Here is a 21,553-nt window from a genome sequence, read left to right as displayed (position 1 = left end):
GCCAAGTTTTTTGTGTGTACTTTTGCACCCCTTTTCTGTTTTTCCGCTTTTCCACAGCTCCTGCTTCTGCTGCTGCTGTTTCTATTTACGCAATGTCCGCAACTTTGGACCAAAGCCAGGTGGATTTCGGTTTTTTGAGGGAGGGGGTTGGGGCCTAGCGGGGGGTCATTTCACCGGGCTGCCCCCCACAGCTCTCGCTAATATTCGCCATTAAACTTTTGCTTGTTTTTCTTTAATTAACAACGCAAACATCTGATATGCTATCCCGTCGCTTTTCGCCTGGCACTTTCCTTCTCATTTTCTTTTTTTTTTTCCACCCGATTTTTTGTTGCTTACTTTGGCGTCTCGCAAAACCTTTATGAAGTTGAAAATTTCTTTCTTTCGCCCTTTTTTTACTTTTGCTTTTTGCGGGTCGCCGGAAAGTTTGAGCGCTTAAAACTCGTTTCTGTTTACATTTCTGCGGCTGGAGGAAAATCCCTTTCCCGGACCAGACCCAGATTGGTGCGGAAATCTTCTGCGTAAACCGAAATTGTTTATGTAAATAAAAATGCTAAACAAAGGCGCATTTTCACACATAATAGCCGGGGCTCCCTCATAATTCCTCATGAGCATTAAAAAAAAAAGTTTTGCATTATAGCCCCCAAATAGTATTTGTTGCCGCCGCACTCTGCTGGTTAAAGCGGATTACTTTGTACACACTCATCCGATATGCGAAATGGGTTTTAATTATTCAGGGACAGAGCCGAGGAAAGAGCGAATCTGTGTCGGGCTAAGCTCGGCTTTCAGTCCATAAAAACTCCACTTGAAAACTAATTAAACACTAATAGTTGGATGAAAGAAGAAAAACATGAAAAAAATAGAAATACCAACAAGAAGAAAAGCAAAATAAAACACATCTTAAGTGGCGGAAGTGACGGTCAAGATGGGGGTTTCGCCAAGCGGCTTTCAGGGGTTAAGGGTGGTAAAGGGGGAGAGAGGTCCTGCAATTGAACAAACACAAAACGAAGACCGTGCAGAAAGGCGAAAAGTTTTTAATTTCACTCCGAGCACAGCACTGGCGGAAAAGTAAAGTACAAGGAAGCACAGGCTGCTGCGCGCGAATGAGTCTATAAGTTGGCAACACCCGCTCCTGCTCTGGCTCCTGCTACTGCTACTGCTCCTGTTCCCGCTCTTGCTCCTGAAACCCTATCAGCTTCACACAATGCGGAAGAGAAATGTCTTGCCGATGAAATAAAACAATGGCAAAACAATAGCAATGCGAACGAGTCCTGGGTGCCAATTGGCCACCAAGCTGGCGAGCAGAAAGCGGGACGAGGTCCTGGGAAATCAAGAGGAGAAAAAGGATAACAGACGTCGCCGTCGGAAGTGGAGCGAAATGGCAAATCAAGAAATGTAGAAGGAGACGTGGGCGGGCAAATCCGCTTAAAGTGAAAATTATTCCTTTTGCCCAAAAAAAAAAAGGGACGCCCCCCACTCTCTAACTCACACATATACACAGACACATTCGTTTCGGCTTCTTGGCATTCGCGGCTATGTAAGCTGTTGACTTATTTCCCAAAGTTCGATCCCGACCCTCGGCTGCCATTGTTGCGAATAGTTTTGTATGCCGGAGCTTAGCCGGCCGGGAATGCGAGGCCGTTTAGGCTATATTATTTGTATTCCGCCTTTGGCCATGTGTCTGAGCACTAGGAAAAATATTTCTTAAATAGAAAAATATGTAGACTTGACCAAGAAACCAAGGAAAATGTTTTAAGAGAGATTTTGGGGTTATTAATTTGAAGGCTTTAAGGGGGAAAATATTTTTCTTAAAAGGGTAATATATTTACATTATAAAAGTGCAATCTACATTAAAGTCTTTCGAAAAATGTAAGCAAAAACTTCAACAACTTGGTAAAATCTTGGTAAATTACTATCTTTTAAGAAACATTTTAAAGCTATTTAAATTTCAATTCCTATACTAAATAAACCTTTAAAAAACCAAAACATACTGAGAATATATACATTTTAAATACAATTAAGTTCAGAAAATATCTGCGATTTTAAAATTTCAATTTAAAAATTTGAAAATTCAAAAGCTAAACCGTTTTTAAGAATTTTTGTCTAAGAATTTTCCCTAAAAACGAATGTAGTCTTTTTTCTGCGTGTAACTGAATTTAGGGACTGATTAAGTCGCACCTAATCCGACCACAAATTAGGCGAGACTCCTCGGATACCCTAGCCAAGGCCAAGCATTCAGTCACTCCGTCACTCACTCACTCACTTACCTTGACTGAAATGGCGAAATGAAATATGCAGGGAAGCTGGCAACAGCTGGGCAGAGCGACTTACCTTTGTGGTGGCGCAGGTGATGGCCGGCGGCGGAGCCCGTGCAGCAGGGCGGCTCGTAATACAAATTCCAGGTGTTCTCGTAATCCGCCCGGGCAAACTCCACGCGAATGAATTGCGCACCAAGGACGAGGAGCAGGGCGCTCAGGCTGCTGAGGCGATTGAGGAGCCGGTGGTTCCTCCCCGTGGCACACATGCTGCCTAATCCAAGGTAAAGTCTTGGCTTAATTCTGTTTCTTAAAGAGCAGTCTGAGTCACACACAGGTTGTCGCTTCTTTTCTTTTTTCAAAGGCTGATTGAGTTGTTTTCGTTAATTCACTAGTTGAGCAAACTTGAGCTGGGCATGGCGATCTTCCGGATGCAGCGATCTTTCCATCACACAGACACGCACTCACTGTCTCGTTTCGAGCTTCGAATTTTCGTTCAGGTTCTCGTTTCCGCTTTCGTTACCGTTTCCGTATCCGTTTCCCCTGTTCACGCGCACTTCGCGAGCAGCAGACACGAACTGAAGGCTTTCGCCACGAGGAAGTGTGTTAAATAAACAGACTCGCAGGCGTTCGCTTTGCCACGACTTCGGAAAACTTCGGCTGCTCGGACCTGCAAGAGCGTGGAAAATTTGGAGAGCATTATTGTGTGTTAGCTTCGTGGGAAAAGCGGCGCAGGCGCAGGACGAAAATTCCCTTGCGCTGAGTGGATTTCCCAGTAATGTTTGTGTTTATGCCAAGTGTATTGAACTCATTTGCAACGGGCAATGTGCAACGTGCAACGTGTGCAGCGTTTGCAGCGTGCAACGGAGTCTGCAACGGCCGCATTTTCAAGGGTAAATGCAGCAGACACATTCAAGCTGAAGTGCATACAAGCCGCCCAACACCCACCGGGGGCACACCCGTTCTCCTGCCAGAACCGGACAACCCAAAGCGAGAGCAGACGGCTAGACGAGTGAAGGGTTTTCCGAAGGAAAGGGTAAGCCCCTGGCTACACTCAGCACACTCGCCCTTTCGAAAAGCCAAGGAAATCGTTCTAAATGTATTGGGTTTTAGGTTTTAAATCTGTTCTGGTTTGTGGGAAATATTTGATAGAAAATTTTGTATTTTAAAAAATGTATAACAATGAATTTAGTTCCTAAAATATATTCTTACATACTTTTTGATGATGATTTTTGAAGTTATATGTTCATCTTATTTTATTTTGGCAATGAAAAATACTAACTATGCAGCTAAGTTTTGAATGCCACAGCAATTGTTTTAAAATCTTCAGAGATTTCTAGAATTAGCAACATTTCCAATGATATTTACTTAATTTTACTTAAAATTATGTTCAACCTTTTTATTCCTTCTAAAATATATTACAGATTTAGAAACCAAACCTTTAAAATATATTACCACAGCTTAAAGAGGTTTAGCTTAAGATCTCCCTATCGCTGCATTCCTTTAACCTTGAAATTTCTAAATTTATGAAGGCTATTAATATTTTTTTCGAGTGCCCCATGACAGAAAATCGCAGCATTGAGCGTAGCAGACGCTGCACTTAAAGTATGCTCGTGCATTATTATTTATGCATATGCTGGTAGTTGTTGTATGTGTCTGGGAAATTCTCTGCTTTTCCTCTGCTTTTTTCCAACGCTCCGCATCGCGCAGCGCAGCGTCGCGTGTTTCAATTTGCAATGCAACATTGTATGCTGCAAAAAGTTCTCTAAAGCCAGACATAAGTCACTCAGACAGGCCCTGCGGGGGCGGCGGCGGTGAAAAGTAGGGATAGCAGTAGGGGATGGGACTGTCGGCCAGACACAGTCGAGCCCAAAGACAATTAGGCATTGTGTGTGGGGGGGCAGAGGGTATGCGGTAACCTTCAGACAGCCGGGTCCTTCGAATGTCTTTCAGCTTACTTTTACCCGTTTGACTCGAGAGTTATTCTCTGGCCAAGCACAAAAATTGGAGTTGCAAGGCGGCGGTCAGGGATTGACAGGGGACTCTGGACAGTTCAGGACAGAGGCAAAGTTTTCCAGGATTTCTGGGAGGCTATTGTGCGGCAGGCAGGTCAACTGCACTGGGTGAAAAATGTTAATCCAACGAGTTAAAGTTATCCATTTATACTTAAAAAATTTAAAATATATTTTTTGCTATCTTTGTTTATTATTTAATTCGTAAAATCTAAAATTTAAAACTGATTAAAGACTTCTTTTCCATTAAAAAACTTTTCCCTATTCTATTCAAAATAATTTTTTTGAGCTTGATTCTCGATTCTCAGCCTTAATGCCATATGGCTTCAATGTCCCCTGCAGCCGTCAAGGAAACAGGACCACGAAGAAGCCGGCACCCACACACACCTGTCGTGGCCAACGAAACGAGCTCCACAATTGCCTTATAAATGCCCTCAAACTTTGACTAAGCCAAACGAAAAACTTTGATTAATGTGCGCTTAAAGAGGAACCAAATACGTGGAAAAACCTCAACAGGGAAAAAGAAGAAAAAAAACAGCTAAAGAAGCAGCTGAAGCGACAGCAGGACAAGAAACGAAGGCAGGCAGGCAGGAAGGCAGGAAAAACAAGGACAAAACTTTTCATAACTTAAAGCCAAAAAGGACAAGGAGAAGGTGGCCTAAACGGCGTGCAGCCAGCGGCTTCTTAGCCAAAGCGCAGTACAAAAACTTGTGCAATCAAGACGGGTTAGCAGAATGGCTGGCGCACAGGGGCAAGGACGGCGGGCTCAACGGCAAAAGGTTCAAGGCGCCGCACAACAATGTCAGGGACCCGCTGGCAGGACGAAGGAATCACAGCGCGAAAGCGTTAAAAAAGCGAATTGTAAAACAACCAGCAAACAAACGAGCAACATTTGCTCTGGGGGCTGGCTGGTTGGTACAACACCCCCGCATTTTCCGCCTTTCCCGCATTTCCACACACAAAGTAGCCACACGATCCCAAACACAGGAGCCGCCTTTGCGACCCCCCCTTAAACTTGGTTAATAGAAAATGTAATTCGATGCATTTAATGTTGGCAACGGTTGCCGGCGCTGCTCAATGGAAATCAGTCTATGCCTTTTCCCCCAAGTATCCAGTGGAAATTGGCAGGCGCTGTCGTTGTCTATTTTTCTTGTTTTCCTTTTTTTTTTGTTATGAGTTCTCATTGCATCCTGGCAATGTCCTGCACTCCTCCCGATCCTGTTTGAGTTGCTTACCTAATCCCTGCAAACAAGTTAAAAACGTTGTAAAACAAACAACAGTACAGAGTGGGTGGGTTCGATGGTTGTGTCTGTGGGTTTTACTGCCGCATACTTTTTCGGGGGTTACCGAAGGGAAAGGGAAATACAGTAAAAACTTACTATGGCGTATTAATATATAGTTATTTCAGTTTCTTTGATTAAAATAAGTCAAATAATAAGAATTAAAGAGGAATCAAGGCTTCCAAAAATACATTCATTTATAAATTTAGCTCAAGACTTCTGGAAATTCCTTTTAAATTACTGTAAAAGAATGTGTCAAAAATTATTACCAACTTTAAGTTACTTTTTTATGTGTCTTTTTTACGATTCCCAGTTAGGGAAGCTTGACTGTATTCATTTTTGGGAATTGGATGAAAAGGAAGCGATTTTGACTAACATCGAGTGCCATGAGAAATACAAACAATCAGGCCGAGGCAGACAGTTGCATTCCCTGAGCCACCAGCCACCCTTCGGTCACCCCCCTCCCCCACGATTTTCCACCCCTTCCATTTGATTTTCCACCCCAACCCCCCACCCTATGCAGGGGTAACCTCAGCAACCTGCGGAGCGTGCCGCAGCAATGAAAACGAAGCGACAGCAATGCTAATAGAAATTAAGCGAAAGTTAGTCAGAGGGTGAAATCGGATTGGAGGGCAGGAAGCGGTGATGCCGAATGCTTTTCCACCCACTGCACCACCCACTACTACCTGAACCCCGCTGAAGGTCGCCCCTGCAACGCTTGCTTTCATTTCGTTTAGCTGCCTTTTATTTGCGACTATTTACATTTGCTTTTATTAATCATAAAAAAAAGAGAGCGAAGACCAAGAGGAATATTTTGCTGAAATTGCCAAAAACGTTGACGCGGCTCGTGACCTCCGTCTGCCGCCGGTTTCCCACCCCGCCTCTGGACTGGCTTAGTATCCTGCCCAGGCCTGTGCCTGGTCCTGGTTCTGCGCTGCACGAAAGTGCAATTTGATTTTAATGGCGGCAAAATGTTGAATTCTAGTCGCATAGCCAGACACAGACGGAGGACCAACGTTGGTTCGGTCCCGTATCCCCTTAGCTGTTGCTTCCTGCCTGCAATCAGGAGCCATTTGTGTTTGTCGTTGATCCTCCTGGTGCAAGGCTCACGCACGTGCACTCAGGAAAAAGAAAATGGGGACTTTCAATATAAGATATTTTAATTTTTAAAACTATGTGAATAAAGTAAGAAGGGAAATTTTCGATTTGAGTAATGAATATAATGTTGAAGAGTTGAAATATTTCTTGAGCTTTTATAGGTTTTGTTTTCTTGCCTTTTTTACTTGCATAATTTAATTTAAGAAATTAACTTGGCAAGGCTTTGCAAAGTGTGCTTAATGCCAACAGAAATCCTTGAATTTTGAGACATAATTTACCCTAAGCTATAGTTTCTCACGTACATGGAATAAAATATTAAGAGAAAAGTTTGCAGCTGCTGAATCTTTAATATATCTATTTTTCTTTTAAATTTTTAATCATTTTTTCTAACAGTGCTCTTGCACACACTGCCACACTCCCCCTAGAGTGTCGTCTGCCAGGTTCCGTTTTGCATTTTGATTGTTTTTTACGAGTGAGTATGAGTGTGTGTCGCCTGGAGTACGTGCGTGCATTTGTTTGTTTGTTTGTTTGTTTGTTTGCGCCAAATGTTTGGTCGAGAACTGAGGCAAACAACCGCTCGTCACTGTCATTAACGTCATTGTGGCTCCGGTCAGGAGGAGCAGGAACAGGATCTGGCCCAGGGTCCCTGTCCCCGGCAGGTTTGTGTGTGTGTCTGGCAATCGAACGACGAACGACGAACGCGTCTAACAATTTAAATTATTCAAATGACATTCTTCCATTGGTTTTGCTGCCTCTTTCCCTAATTACATTTGGCCAAGGTTTAGTTCAAGGTGGAAACAGGCAGAGAGAGAGCCATGAAAACTATCAATTATTCATTTATTTTCATTTAATTGACTGAAATTTCAGGCGACACACGCAGAGTATCCACGCACAAATGCCATTTGCATTTTGTTCTCCTTTTTTTTTTGGACACGCCTTCGAAGGAAATTTATTGCCAAGCATTGACCTCTAGGAGGAAAAATACAGAGCTTAAATCTAAAAATAGATGCGAATTTTATAGCTGAACTTTGAAGGTAATCACATATTAAAGTTCAACACATTAAGGGGCTTATTAAACTTTAAATGACAGGTAACTAGGGATATTTTTCACACATATTTCATTATTAAGTATACTTAATTTTCTCAAGATCTTTGTTGTTAAAACTATAATATAATTTTTCTTCATTTTTGCCCCACTGTCCATCGTCCAGAAAACATTAAGAGCGAGTCTCTGGTTTGAGGCCATCATTGGCCTTTGTTTGCTGATGTTTGCAGAAAGTCAAGTCCGGGGTTGAACCTGCCTGACTGTTGGTGAGTCCTTGATAAGGGTTTCCCAGCGGCACGCACATACCCCCACCCCACGGGTCACCACCCCGTCACCAGGAAAACCCCCTCCGGGCTCACAATGCAATGCTGTGTGCATGGGCTTAACTCTAGTTTATTTGTTAATGGTTTATTTATTAATTCCTGCGGATTATCACATCAGACAGACATTGCCCATGGCAACGAGATAAGGCACGAATGGACAACGGAAATCCATATGCCATTTAGTCGACATGGCCGACGGGGGGGTTGGAAAATCAACGGCGGCAGCAACGGAAAATGCTTATCGCTCGGCAGTTAATTCACGCCCCCCCGCCAAAGTCTTGAGCAAATTGCAAATTTGTGTCGAACACTTTTGGCAACGTGCATTAATAATGGATAAGCAGCCGTCTTGAATAGTTTCCCACACATCCCTTGCTTCCTCTTCCATAATATATCCTCTTAAAAGTGCCAGAAACATGCGTAGACAATTTCCTTGGCGGCGAGTCGACGGAGGAGGCAATCCGGAAATTTGAAAATTTTCAAGCACAAGCTATGTGAAAGGGAAAACTGCACGGCAAAGTGGGAGAGGAGCGGGAAAAGCGCTTCCAGGAGTGCGTTTGACAAGCTGTGAGTGTTCAGGCGTGTGTGAACTTCCGCACATGCACACACACACACAACACACACACACTCGCCTGCCCAAAATTGAGGAAAATCAGGCGGCAGATTCCCACTCATTCGAGAAGAAACAAATTTTCCAAAAACCTTTATATATACGTATATGTATATCGAAATGTACTGCAAATACCCAGCAATTAGCAAATAAAATGTTTCAACTAAAATTTTAGCAACCCCCAGGAAGCGAGTTCACAGAAACGGGAGTGAAAATTGAGCAGGAGGTGGAGGCGGAATGCCATGGGGTAGTCGAAAAACCTTTTAAAGTATTCAATAACACGAAAATGCCAACCCGGCTCCACAATAAACCCCCGCCGTTTGCTTCTATTTTAACCTGATGGACGTGACAACAAATTGAATTTCTCACGCCTTCAGATTCGGTTGCTACAATATTTTTGTCGGTATTTTTAAAACTCTCTAGGAACCCGACCCAGTCCAACCCAACCCCCCTCGAAGGCATATAAATGTCATCAAGTTCATTTTAAGCAACGGTTATCGGTGGAATGTCATAAAATAAGAGGAGATATCCATAGAGCGCATCGAATTACCATGACTCTTTGTGTTTAATATTGAAAGGGCCAGGAATTTTGATTATTTAAACTCTGTCCTTAGCCATAATCGTCAAAAATAAAGCCACTTAGCCTGTGCCCCAGCCCCAGCCCCCCCGGAAAATAAAACAAAATTGAATGTCAAATTCATACTCGAAATTCAAATTCAAATTCAGACTGTGCGGCATGAGTCTGACATTGAAATTTGCATATGCCATAGCGGCGTTTACGTGTTTTGTTTGCTCTTTGTTTCTGTTTTTATTTCATTTTGTAGTCCCCAACCCCCCCAAAAATGTCAATGGGGTTGGTTGTTGGTTAGATGGTTGGTGTCTTGGTGGGGGGCAAAGCGTGGCGTCCTTTGAAGTGTGCCAGCATGGCGCTTAGCTGCTGATAATCCTTTTTAAATAAATTTGTTGGCACAAATCGTTATGCCAGCCACACACCGAGGGGGGCCTCGAAAACGCACCTTTTCTGGTTTACATTCCATTTTCCTTTTTTTTTATTCACTGTTGCTGTTGCTTGCAACCCCTTTTCATCAGGACTGCGTTTTGTTGCCTTTCCCCCGGACACTTTTCACTGTTTTGCTAAGCATGTTAATACACAGGAAATTAAACACTTATGCGGAAGTCATTGAAAAGGCAACTCCCTCACATGGTGCACGGAGAGAAAATCTAGTAGAGTATTAAGTGTTCTTTTAAAATATGTATAAAATAGCAGGACAAGGTTTTAGTACATCCTTTTTGGAGCTCCCTAACTTTGTCTACTTAACTTTAACTTGAAACAAAATCATGGTTAAACACTATGGTTATTCCAAAAGACTATATCCTAATAACACAAACAAATTAAGATCTCCGAGAATTTAATTTTAATAAACATCGATCTAACTACGTTTAAATTTTAAGAACGTGGGCTCATTTTCCCACCGTGTAACCATCCCACATGCATGAAGTGGAATTCGAAAAGCGTCTGAGCATTCAATTATGCACAGGACAATGGCGCAATGGGGCCAAGGTAACAAACGGGCTTATGACGGCAGTTTCCACTACAACTCGGATGACACTGATGAGCGGTCCCGATGATAATGACGATAATGATGAGCAGGATGATGAGGATGATGCTCTCTCGGTGATGTACATGAAGGGCACCCTTAATAGACACCCCCAGCACACATTAACACAGAGCCACAAGAGCGAGAAACAAAAACCCACAGCCTGGCTGAAGGCATGAAGAAAATTTCATTTAGTTTGCACTAACACGCTGTCAACAAACGGGGGGCGGGAAAATGTTTAAGAGGCGGGGCAAGCTGTGTTTTCCCTTGCCGGCGAACTTAAGCGATTTTGCATTTCATTACGGCTTCCCTTTTCAGTGTTTTTTTGTGGTAAGCTCTCGTCCCAGAGCAGAGCAGAGCGGAGCAGACAAAAACTGAAGATAAACACAAATACATAATCCAGGAGGGCAGGCACACAAAAAGGGTTAACCCCCGGCAGTACCCCCATCGAAATCCCAGAGCCACTATCCGCTCTCTTCCTCCTTTAGCCAAATCTGTTTTGTTGGTAACGGCTTGAGTTACTTAAATACTTTGTGCGGCGCATTCGAGCGCAAAATGAGGCACGGATTGACCCCCACAGGATTGTGTTATAAGATAATTGCTTAAAAGGATAAAATCTAAGTGGGGGGCAGAGGGTCCTGGGGGGGAACACTGTATAGAGAAGAACCCTGCCCCATTGTGACGGACACGTAGCGTATGTAAGCGGGGGATTTCTGATTGCCGGCGGAGTAAAGTTTCATTAAATCGTAAATTGCCATAATTCAACGATTTACATTAGCCGCTCTTTAAAATCAGCGAATTACGGCCATGGGATGGGGGGTATCCGGGCTGCCCGTGATCCCGGGGAGCGGAGGCCAACAGCCAGACATCGATTAAATTGCGCAACAGAATGAAGCAATAAACATTTAGAGGGCTCAGGACCCCGGACGAAGCGAAGTCAAGGACCAGGACCAAAGCCCAGAGCACACGACAAAAGCAGAAAAATTATCGCAGTGTGTGTGTTACACGATGTGGTGTCCACTTGGAAAAAAAACTAAGCATTTGTAAGCTTCTAATACATTAAAATTAATCATGAAACTAATACATGTACTTTACTTAATTTTAATACTTAGTAGAGGAGGTGGGAGTACATGGTTTCTAGTCTTATTTTTGTAAATTTGGCTTATAATTTCCAACTCATTTTTGAGTGAATAAGTTATACATAGTTATATTACACAAATTGTATACTTGGTTTTAAGAGATTATTGCAATAAATGTACTAAAACTACATTTAAAATTGCCTTTCAATTAAATATTCTCTCCAAACTTTTCACGCTCATTATATTTACTCTTAAATTTTTCTTTCAGTGAACTGTGTGTGTGAATATTTGCCAGTGGGTTAAACGTGTGCACATCGACATCCGCATCAAATGGCCAAGCGACGTTTAGCAGTCGATAAAGTCATTCAGTGCAGCACGTGAATGCCGGCTAAGTTATGCCTGTGAGCGAGCGTGTGTAGAGTGTGTGCGATGTGTGTGTGCCAGCCAGCCAGCCTGCCCCCCGGCTCGGCGTGGCTCATTTTACGCTTTTGTGATAAAGTAATCAGCTGATGCCGTCGGACAAAGTCCGGAGAGAGATTGCCATCGATGGATGTCAACTGGGGCCACGACACTGACCATCGGTAACCGCAAAATGTTTATTGATTTTACACAACCAACACACACACACGAAGGCAGCGTCGTAATAAAATTGATATGAAATGCATTTTGTGTGGTTAAATATTGACAAGAATTATATGTAAACTTTGTCGAATTTATTTACCAAACAAATAGCGTGGAGAAGAAAAAAATGTGTAAAATAAATCGAAACCGAGACCAGTCATGCCGAATTGGCCAAATCAAAACAAAATTCGACGAGTACGAGAGCCTGGCTTGTACCATCAAATCAAAATAGTTCGGCCAAAACAAATAGGGACATAAAATGAGGGGACTTTTTTGGGGTGTCTGTGTGTCCTCGAAAGGCCTCTCTGGACAGCCGAGCGTCTAGACAGGATTGCATTTCGGCCATGGCCAATAAAGCAAATGCGAAAAACACTGGTCCAACACTCGTACACTAAAAATTAACAACGGCGACGACACGTTTCGGCCAAAACGAACCAAATAAAGCCACCAAAAATGGGAGGAAAATGCGGGGAAAAAAAGGGAAAAGTAAGAGAAAGCGAAGGGCATAAACCAAAAGACAGACAACTGACAGACGACTGCCAAAATGGAATAAGAAATGGCAATGAAAGTAATAAAAATCCACGAATGAATGAACCAAAAAGAAAGGGGCCGAGAGAGAGCGACAGAGCGGGACTGGGAAATGAATGAAAATCGGAAAATGCTAAGCAAACACACGGCAAAAACGGTCTGGGGAAAAAAAGGAGGATAAAAAAGAATATAGGAACAAAACCTGGGACATAACTCCGAGTGGCTGTAAGTGTGCGTGTGCAGTGAAATAAAAACGCAACAATGCGCAATCATCATTATCGTTAAAAGAGGCGCTTACAGAACTAGACAAATTGCCACTTTAGAGAGAACTCTGCTGGACCCGGCCAAAAGCCAAAAGGCTCAAAGTGGCAACAGCAGCAGCAGCAGCGGCAACAGTAACAACATCAGCCACACTTGCTCCGGGAACAGGAGCCACATCAAGAGCAACAAGAGCGGAAGTTGGCGGCCACAACGTGCCAAGCGGGGCCAAGCGTCTATAATGACCTCTGGGCAAATGGGCCAACACTCACACACACACACAGACATACACACACACACAGTACTGGCCCGCATAAAACCAAAATGGCGCACATTAGAGTCCCGGACCCGACCCTCACCGCAGAAAAGTATGCTACGTACGTAAAGGCTATTTTGGCTAACCGAAAAACGACCAAAGACCAAAAAAGCAACAAGCCAGCCAGCTCTTCCAAATAACGCAGAAAACAAAAAAATAATGGCAAGTAGGAGAAAAGCTGGAGGAAAAAACCATAACACTCATAATCAACTGCCGCCGACTGAACAATGAATGGAATCAAACAAAACCCAAATAGAAGCACAAGCAACAGCAGCAACATCAACAAGAGCCCAGCAAGTTCAAGGTTCGCAGTCGTCTCATTGCTGGCTTTTGTTTCATCCATTGGAAAAGCATAGGCCAGCACTTTTTTTGGCCTTAATTATAGGCACGCACACACACACCGAAGAGTCACAAACATGAAGGGGCACAATTATGTGGGGGCACAGCAGCAACATACAAGCGCAGCGGCAACATGAACCTCAGATTCGGTTTTCAGGCACGGAAAGAAATAGATTTAGCTTAAAGCAGGTGATGAAATTTACACTTTTCTAGCAATTATAATTCTAGATTATATGGTAAGCATATTTTTTAAAAAATGAATTAAAGGATTTCAGGGATTTCCTCTTGATTTACTTACAAATATTAAACTAGATTTAGTCCTTAAAGAAAATAATTATAATAAAAACTCTCTTATGTGTACTTCCAATTACCAAAGATTTTTCTAGAATATATTTCTGATGGCTTTTCCTGATTTTCCCTCTCATTAAGCTAACCTTCACAGCTTTCAGTGTTTCAAGGACTCTCCCTTGACTTTTTTTGCCATGTATGCCTGCTTGGTAATTTGCTGGCATCTAAATGCTTTCCAAGAGCTCTCATTAATAGGAGGGTTAGGAGCCATTCTACCCTTTTACCCTTCTTAACAGCTTTGATTGCTGCTCTTTCACTGGATTTTCCTCCCACCAGCAGAGACTTCTCATGCAATGGCGACAGCAATTATTGTTACAATTAAAAAACCATTAGGCGTAATTTGGTTACTTTTCTGTAGCTCCTTTTTCTCGGCCAGGTTGTGTGTTGTGCGCTGGAGTATTTGTTTGATTGAGCCACACGACACTTCCGCTGGGAAGGCGCCGGAAAACGCAATGAAAACATTAATTTGCCGCCTAAGAATCAATAAGGGAAAAAGTGCGGCGAGTAATACGTATAACCGAGAATAACTAATCCCCTGGCTTAGGTATTTACCCTCGATTTCAAATATTCATGGTAATAACGCAGAAATTGCTTAATTCCATTTAATAAGCTGAAAATGTCTCCCTCGCTCCTGCAATTGATTGTGTACACAAGGTGGGTAATTTACTGGCCTTCCGTCCGAAGAATGTTACCAACTTTGAACTTAACTATTTATGAAAATGAACTTTGGCTCCCATTATCGCATAATTTCCTCAGTCCACGAAAAGTCGACGAAAAGACCAAAGAGGAAAGTTCAGAAAAATTTTAGAAAACGTTTTTCCACTTTTTTCTTTGAATTCTTCGTCTTTTTCGTCAGCTTTTTTCCCCGTTTTCTATTTGGTTTTCTACATACTTCTCTTTTTGCTGTAACACACATGCAACATGCCACCGAGCAGAATGGCCGCAAAGTGATGGGCCTAGGCTGCCATTGATTGGCAGCTGTCTCACATGGCACCCGCTACCCCTAATCCAAGGCAGGCCCTTCCTTTATGCCACCAGCTGAGTGTCAAAGGCGCTTAAACGCTTTGAGCATGCCGCCCATGCCACTGCCACTCTTCTCCCCACTTCTGCACTCCTTCGTTTTTCGGCCAGGTTCCCTTGGCCTTTTTTTTCGGCTCTGGCCAATCTTCTCAGGTTCTTTTGTGCCGGAGTGAACAGGGCTGAAACGCTTTTTGCGCCCTTTTGCATTTAATACTCTAACTGGCCAAAAAGGGGTAAATACAATTGGTGGTTTTTCCACGCTTAACGGGAATGGTTTTACTGTCCTGTTAATTTTCCAGGAAGTTTAATAAACCTCATAAAGTGCAGCAAAAACCTTTCATTGTTCACTTTTTCCTCATCATTCCTAGTTTTTCTACCCAAATGATAAACCTTATTTCCTGTTTTAATTATTAAGCATATTTGCTGAGTTTGCATATTTTTTGGACAAGTTAGAGGCACATTTAAGTAACTATAATTTATTATTATTATTATTTATTGATTTTTGTATGTTTGGAAATTATATAAAACTTGATCTAGATCTTAAAAGTCAAAAGTTAAATATATAAATAAATATTTAGAGAGTTCTTGCAAGTATTTGTTGAAATATTGTGCTGTTTATCTTTAAAAAACTGAAAGTTTATAAGCTTAAATGCAACTATGTTTAATGAAAAATGCAATAAATAATTTATTGTGTCAATTAATATCATTATCGGCATTGATTGCCATCAAAGCTTATTAATTTTTTATTATAAATCTTTTTCTCTACTTAATATGTTGATGATTTAAATGGAAATAATAACTTCCGAAATAAATAATCAATAATTAATGCTGTCGAAATATACAATTAAACTACTTTAAAATTTTTTAATTAATTGCAGGCATCATCAATAATTTTATCATTTTATATTACAAGCTTCTAGTGGTTATTAATTGGTCCCGAACATTTACTTCTTGAATTGTAGAAGATAAATAATAAAATATATTTTTGTTAAATTATAAAGATAAGCGACTATTTAATTAATGTTAATTACACGCCCTCTGGTTTATTTACTAAATAAACTACTGTAATTTTGTATAATATATACCTCTATCACTATTGAAGCTAAATGTTTTATTCTTTTTAACTCTTCAAGCTACTGAAAGGGCATTTAACCCGCGACTCTCTTCTCAGAGTCTAACCCTCTGCAGCGGTTCTCCGCTCATAATCACCAAAAAACAGACGGCGGGTCGGAGTGCTTTTGAAGTTCTTTCTGTTCTGTTGTTGTTCTTGCCCGGCCGGAGAGGGGGTTATGCAGAGGCGGGCTGAAAGGGGGCCACGAGGGGGGCAAGGGCATGCGAAACAACCTCGACATGCGATGCAATCGCTGGCGACCAGCTTTTGTGTCTTGGTAGCGTTTTTTTTCGCGCTAGTCGCGACCAGGTGGCTACTGTTACTGCAGTTTGGCCAAGATACTGACGCTGCTCGATGGAAAAAAAAAGGCGAGAGAATTGCGCTTAGAGCTCTTCTAAGTGGCAATAACAATTTGGCCGTTTGCATTCGCAATTTATGCGCTGAATGGGCCAACTTGGCTGCACTGCAGCAATGCAAATGGCAACAACTGATGACCAAAAATAACTTCTCCTTCTGCTGCTAGGTCTCTTTTTTTTTTTTTGTATTTTTTTTGTTCGCCTTTAAGCCTGGCAGAGAACGGGTTTGAATCAACAACTGGTCAGCAAGCAGCCAGGCAGCGAGTAATGCAAAGTGAAACAAGCTTGGCAGGTAACGCTCAGGTGGGATTCTGATTGGAGGACAGAGGGATCTCGGATTTGTATATTCACCTCACTGGAAACTGTTTAGTCAGCGAATGGCTTCTTGGCTTAATCACCGATGGATCTTCGCTTTGATTTTCTTGCACTTTTCACACATATATTCACTAGTATTCATTTAGGTTTTAGTCAGCGATTTTCCGCTTTTTCACTTTCGAATTCACTAAAAGTACCCTGAACAAGGATCTCGCAGGTTTATTTCCAGTCAAATCTGGTTACTTTTATGAAAATTAAAAACAGCTGGAAGCGGGAAATCTGGCTTCATTTATTTTCCGTTTATTTTGCCTCGAATCCGCGTTCAGTCTTTACGTTTATTTTCCGTTTTCCGGCCGCGGCGGTACGTGACGTTACTTTTGTTAAAAGAAAATTTTTTTTCCGAATGACTAGCTTGCACTTGTATTTATAGGTTTCTCCCAAAAGCCGAACTGAACCGAAGACTAACGAATGGGCTTGAATATATTCGAAATAAACATGTTCTCTCAAAAGTCTCTCCAAAGAGCGAAACTGAATCGTGACTTAAACTTTCGGTTATAACTTCGGCTTTTAAGTTCAGCTCGGCTCTATTCGTTTGTCATTCGTTGAAAAACGAGTTTGGTTTCAATGATTCGAGCTGGCAAAGCCATTCTAACTGTTACTGGGAACACTTTTCCGGCTCGAGCCGGCTTTTTAACAGTTTGTTTACGTCGCCAAGCGCAGGCGTTTCAGTTAATTTAGCAGCTGTTAAGATACGCACTGCCGGGAAATGTTAAGCGAGGGAAATATGTTAAGAAAAATAATAATAATAATATAAATATTTTAAAATTTGTTAATTCTAAAAATGTCAAGTGGAAACATTTTTATAAAAAAAAAAAGAAAACACTTCTCAGAACTGTCAAACGATTCAACCTTCTCAGACGAATTCCGAAATAACAAATATAAAATTACAACAGCCAATTACAGACCCACCTCAACAGCCCAAACTATCGAGGAAAATATAACCTACCTTGAACTGATTGCAGCACTACAAACTCTTAAAGGATCCACCCCAGGATTAAATAGAATCTCTTACGAAATGATTAGTAAAAGCTCACATACCACAAAAAACAGAATAAAAAACCTTTTCAACCAAATTTTCGACAGCCACATACCTCAAGCCTACAAAATAAGTTTAGTTATACCGATCCTCAAGCCAAAGTCCGACAAAACAAACATCTCTTCATACAGACCCATTTCCCTCAACTGCTGTCTAGCAAAAACACTAGACAAAATAATAGCAAAAAGACTATGGTGGTTCGTGACCCACAATAAACTACTTAATGAAAACCAATTCGGCTTTAAAAAAGGCAAATCGACTTCGGATAGTCTACAATACGTAGACCATCTTATAACGAAGTCAAAAATGCACACCTCCCTCGTCACTCTTGACTTTTCAAGAGCTTTTGATCGAGTAGGTGTGCACACCATAATCGATCAACTCCAGGAATGGAAAACAGGCCCAAAAATAATAAACTACGTCAAAAACTTCATGCTCAAAAGGAAAATAATTGTCAGAGTAGGCCCGCACATCTCCAATTCACTTCCATTATCCAATGGTATCCCACAAGGATCACCTATATCAGTTATCCTATTTCTCATTGCATACAACAAGCTCTCAAACATAATATCTATACACAAAGAAATTAAATTTAACGCATACGCTGATGATTTCTTCCTCATCATAAATTTCAACAAAAACAAAAGCCTTAATTTCAATATGGACAACGTATTACATAATATAAACAGTTGGTGCTCATACTCAGGAGCATCCCTATCCTTAGCTAAATGCAAACACCTCCATATTTGTCGAAAACACAATTGTACTAGCACCATAAGCTGTAGCAATACACAAATACAACAAGTATCTGCACTCAAAATCTTAGGGATAACCATAAACACTAAATACAAATGGGACACACACATAAAATCACTACTTCCATCTCTACACCAAAAGCTAAATATAATTAAATGCCTCTCCAACCAAAAATTCAACTGCAATACACAAACACTACTTCACGTTGCGAAAGCAACAATAATAGCAAAAATTGAGTACGGCTTGTTCCTATACGGACACGCTCCCAAAAGTGTATTAAACAAAATAAAAACACCGTTTAACACTGCAATTCGGCTAGCCCTTGGCGCCTTCCGAACCACGCCCATTAATAACTTGCTATACGAAGCCAACATCCTGCCATTAGAGCAAAAACGAGACCTCCAAACAGCAAAACTCACGAAAAACCTAATATTTTCAAAAGATACCCCAATACACAAACTCGTCAAACAAAGAAAATCAAAAAAAAAACCCATCAACCATAGACCGCACAATAAATCTTTGCCAAGCACTTAATCTACCCTACGAACCAGTAAAACTACACAAATGCAAGCCACCTTGGGATCTCCCAAATCTCATAGATACAACATTCAGAACACACAAGAAACAAACTACACCACCAGATACTTACAGAAAACTATACCAACATACCAAAGACAACCATAAAACACACAAATTCATATTTACAGACGGATCAAAAATAAACTCCACTATATCATATGCAGTCACAACAGATACCAATATTGTTAAATATGGTATCCTACCCCCATACTCATCAGTTCTTTCCGCTGAAATAATAGCCATCCTAGTAGCGATCGACCAAGTCAAAAGCACAAGGGGGAAGTTCATGATCTGCTCTGACTCTCTCTCAGCAATTGACGCCATAAAAAACACTAACAACAACAACTTTTACTCAAACAAAATCAGATCACTTATAACAAAACTAGCCCCGAAAATCAAAATATTGTGGATCCCTGGTCATGTAGGCATAGCAGGCAACGAGCTAGCCGACCACACCGCAAAATCAACAAGCAACATGCCCCTTATTTACACCCCAAACATTAACTTAACAGACATTAACAGACACTTAAAACTAGAATTTCTCACAAGAAATAAACTTAGCTTAGAGCACTGTAATCAATGGTACAAAACCATAAACAAAAACAATTCAAACATCGACAACTACTACAGATCCTTCCATCCCAAATCAAGCAGACTAGATCAAACTAAAATAATACGCCTTAGACTAGGCCACACAAAACTTACACACGAGCACTACTTCAACCAAAACCAACCTCAACCCTGCCCTTTTTGCCAAGGCGACAATACCATATCCCACCTTTTAAACTCCTGCCCATCACTCCTCCCCACCAAACTATCCATTTTCAAAAACACAGACCCAACAAATCTCCTCAGCGAACTCAACCCAGATAATCTAGAAAAAATCTTAATTTTCTTAAGATCTTCCAATCTTTACCACAAAATATAAAAACATACCCAAAATGTATATAAATAAAAATTACCAACTAAGTAGCCAAACTACAATGTCAAATATGTAATTAAAACAATATATATAATATCATGAATCTTAAAAGCCGAAGGCCCTGTTGCCAGCGCTTTACCAACTAAGTTAGTTTAGTTTTGTAAACTTCTCTATCTTTAATAATAAATAAATAAATAAATAAATATTTCAAAGTATAAACACTACTTTATTATACAAATTGTATAAAAAAATTTCAACTTTAGAAATTGAAAAAGAAAATATTTTTAAAAATATTTAGATTGCATATACTGCATCTGAATTACTTAAAGTATAAGTAACTATTATTGATATGATCAATTTTTATAGTTTTTTTACTCTAAATGGTTTCTAATTAATGTGAAAAATCTTGAAATATTTAAAGTCTTCTTTGGGTTTAATTGGAGGCTCTAGAAAGGAGCCTTACTACTAGTTCCTACCTATCTTCTTTTTAAATATTTACTGTTATTAAAAACATATAAATACTAAAATGATTTCAAGATTGTCCTAATACATCGTCATTAACTTTAACCATGCAAATTGATTTATTGCTATAATTAAATCCTATTCATCTCTTGTTTATATCAAACATCTTCACAACACTTCCAGCCACATTTTCTTTGTCTTTCGGGGTAATTATTCCTCTTTTCTAATGTCCCAAAGTGCAATCCGATTAAAACCCTGCCTAAAAGGCAGTTCACTTACCACCAGCCACACAGTTTTAATTAATCCATTTTATTAATATGTGTGGTTAGCCTAGAGAGACACATGGCTTAAACTGCTGCCTCGGCCTTTATAGAACTTTCACTTAATTGCCATAAATTAGAAGTGCGAATACGTGTTGCATTAAAATTTCAGATCAATTCCTGTAAGCCGAGCCAATCAAGTGATTGACCACAGTATATGCGGTGCGGGAACGGAGCGAGATACAAGTAAAATCGCCTGGAATTAGGACATGTGGAATAATTTATGCTCGAATTAATAATGGCACGTAGCCAATCATTTGAATGCGATTTAATTAATTTCCCATGTCGAACTCCACCTGGAGCCGGGCTCCTTCGTAATGACAGGACTTGAGCCACTCGTTAGCCGAGATAGATGATATGCACTACTTACGACCGCTTGTATATCAATAAAATCAAATAAATATATCGCCCGAGGGTCCGGGGCCATCCACCTGAGATCCGCACGCATATAAATAACCAATGATGCGGCATTTATCTGACTACCTACCGATTTAGCCAACCCCCCCTGCTCACCACTTCTTTATGTTATTTTTTTTATCTTTTGCCGCCTCAAACTCCGATTTTCCCACAGCCGGCCATCAGTCTCAGCTTACGTTCCATTTAAAATGGTTTTGGGCCGCCGTGGGGGCCATTGAAACTAAAGACGAAGAAATTGTTCTTACCAGGCACTGAGAGAAAATGTTTTGTATTGCAGAGGTAAGGGGTTAAAATTGGGGTAATGATAAAAAAACTTTTAAGAAGGAATAAACTATCCAAAGTCTAAGAAAGTCAACAATTACAATGTAAAATGTAATACTTAAACTTTTAAAATAATAATATCTTTAATTATTAGCTAGAACTATTTGGGAATTATAAAGTAAAAAAGGTATTTCGTGGAGTACAAATATATATTAATATCTAATCTATTCCTAA

General features: G+C 40.8%; 1 protein-coding gene across 3 annotated transcripts in view; it reads right to left on the bottom strand.

Moving 5' to 3' along the window:
• Sema2b (Semaphorin 2b) overlaps positions 1-16,823 on the bottom strand; it is a 48,658-nt gene extending 31,835 nt beyond the window's left edge. For 2 of the 3 annotated variants that reach the window (XM_017169235.3, XM_070284277.1), the window contains exons 1-2: positions 16,543-16,822; positions 2,329-2,922 (exon numbers count right to left, since the gene is read on the bottom strand). In XM_017169235.3, the coding sequence (XP_017024724.1) occupies positions 2,329-2,521 (193 nt within the window). In that variant the 5' untranslated portion in view covers positions 2,522-2,922; positions 16,543-16,822. Of the gene's footprint in view, positions 1-2,328; positions 2,923-16,542 lie in introns of all 3 variants that reach the window. The other variant, XR_001770778.3, reaches the window with a different exon arrangement.
• Positions 16,824-21,553: the final 4,730 nt, after the last annotated feature.

The sequence above is a fragment of the Drosophila kikkawai genome, chromosome 2R (assembly GCF_030179895.1).
Source record: "Drosophila kikkawai strain 14028-0561.14 chromosome 2R, DkikHiC1v2, whole genome shotgun sequence".
NCBI lineage: Eukaryota > Metazoa > Arthropoda > Insecta > Diptera > Drosophilidae > Drosophila > Drosophila kikkawai.
Note: the sequence above shows the minus strand (reverse complement) of the source record. Positions and strands in the feature narration are given on the sequence as shown.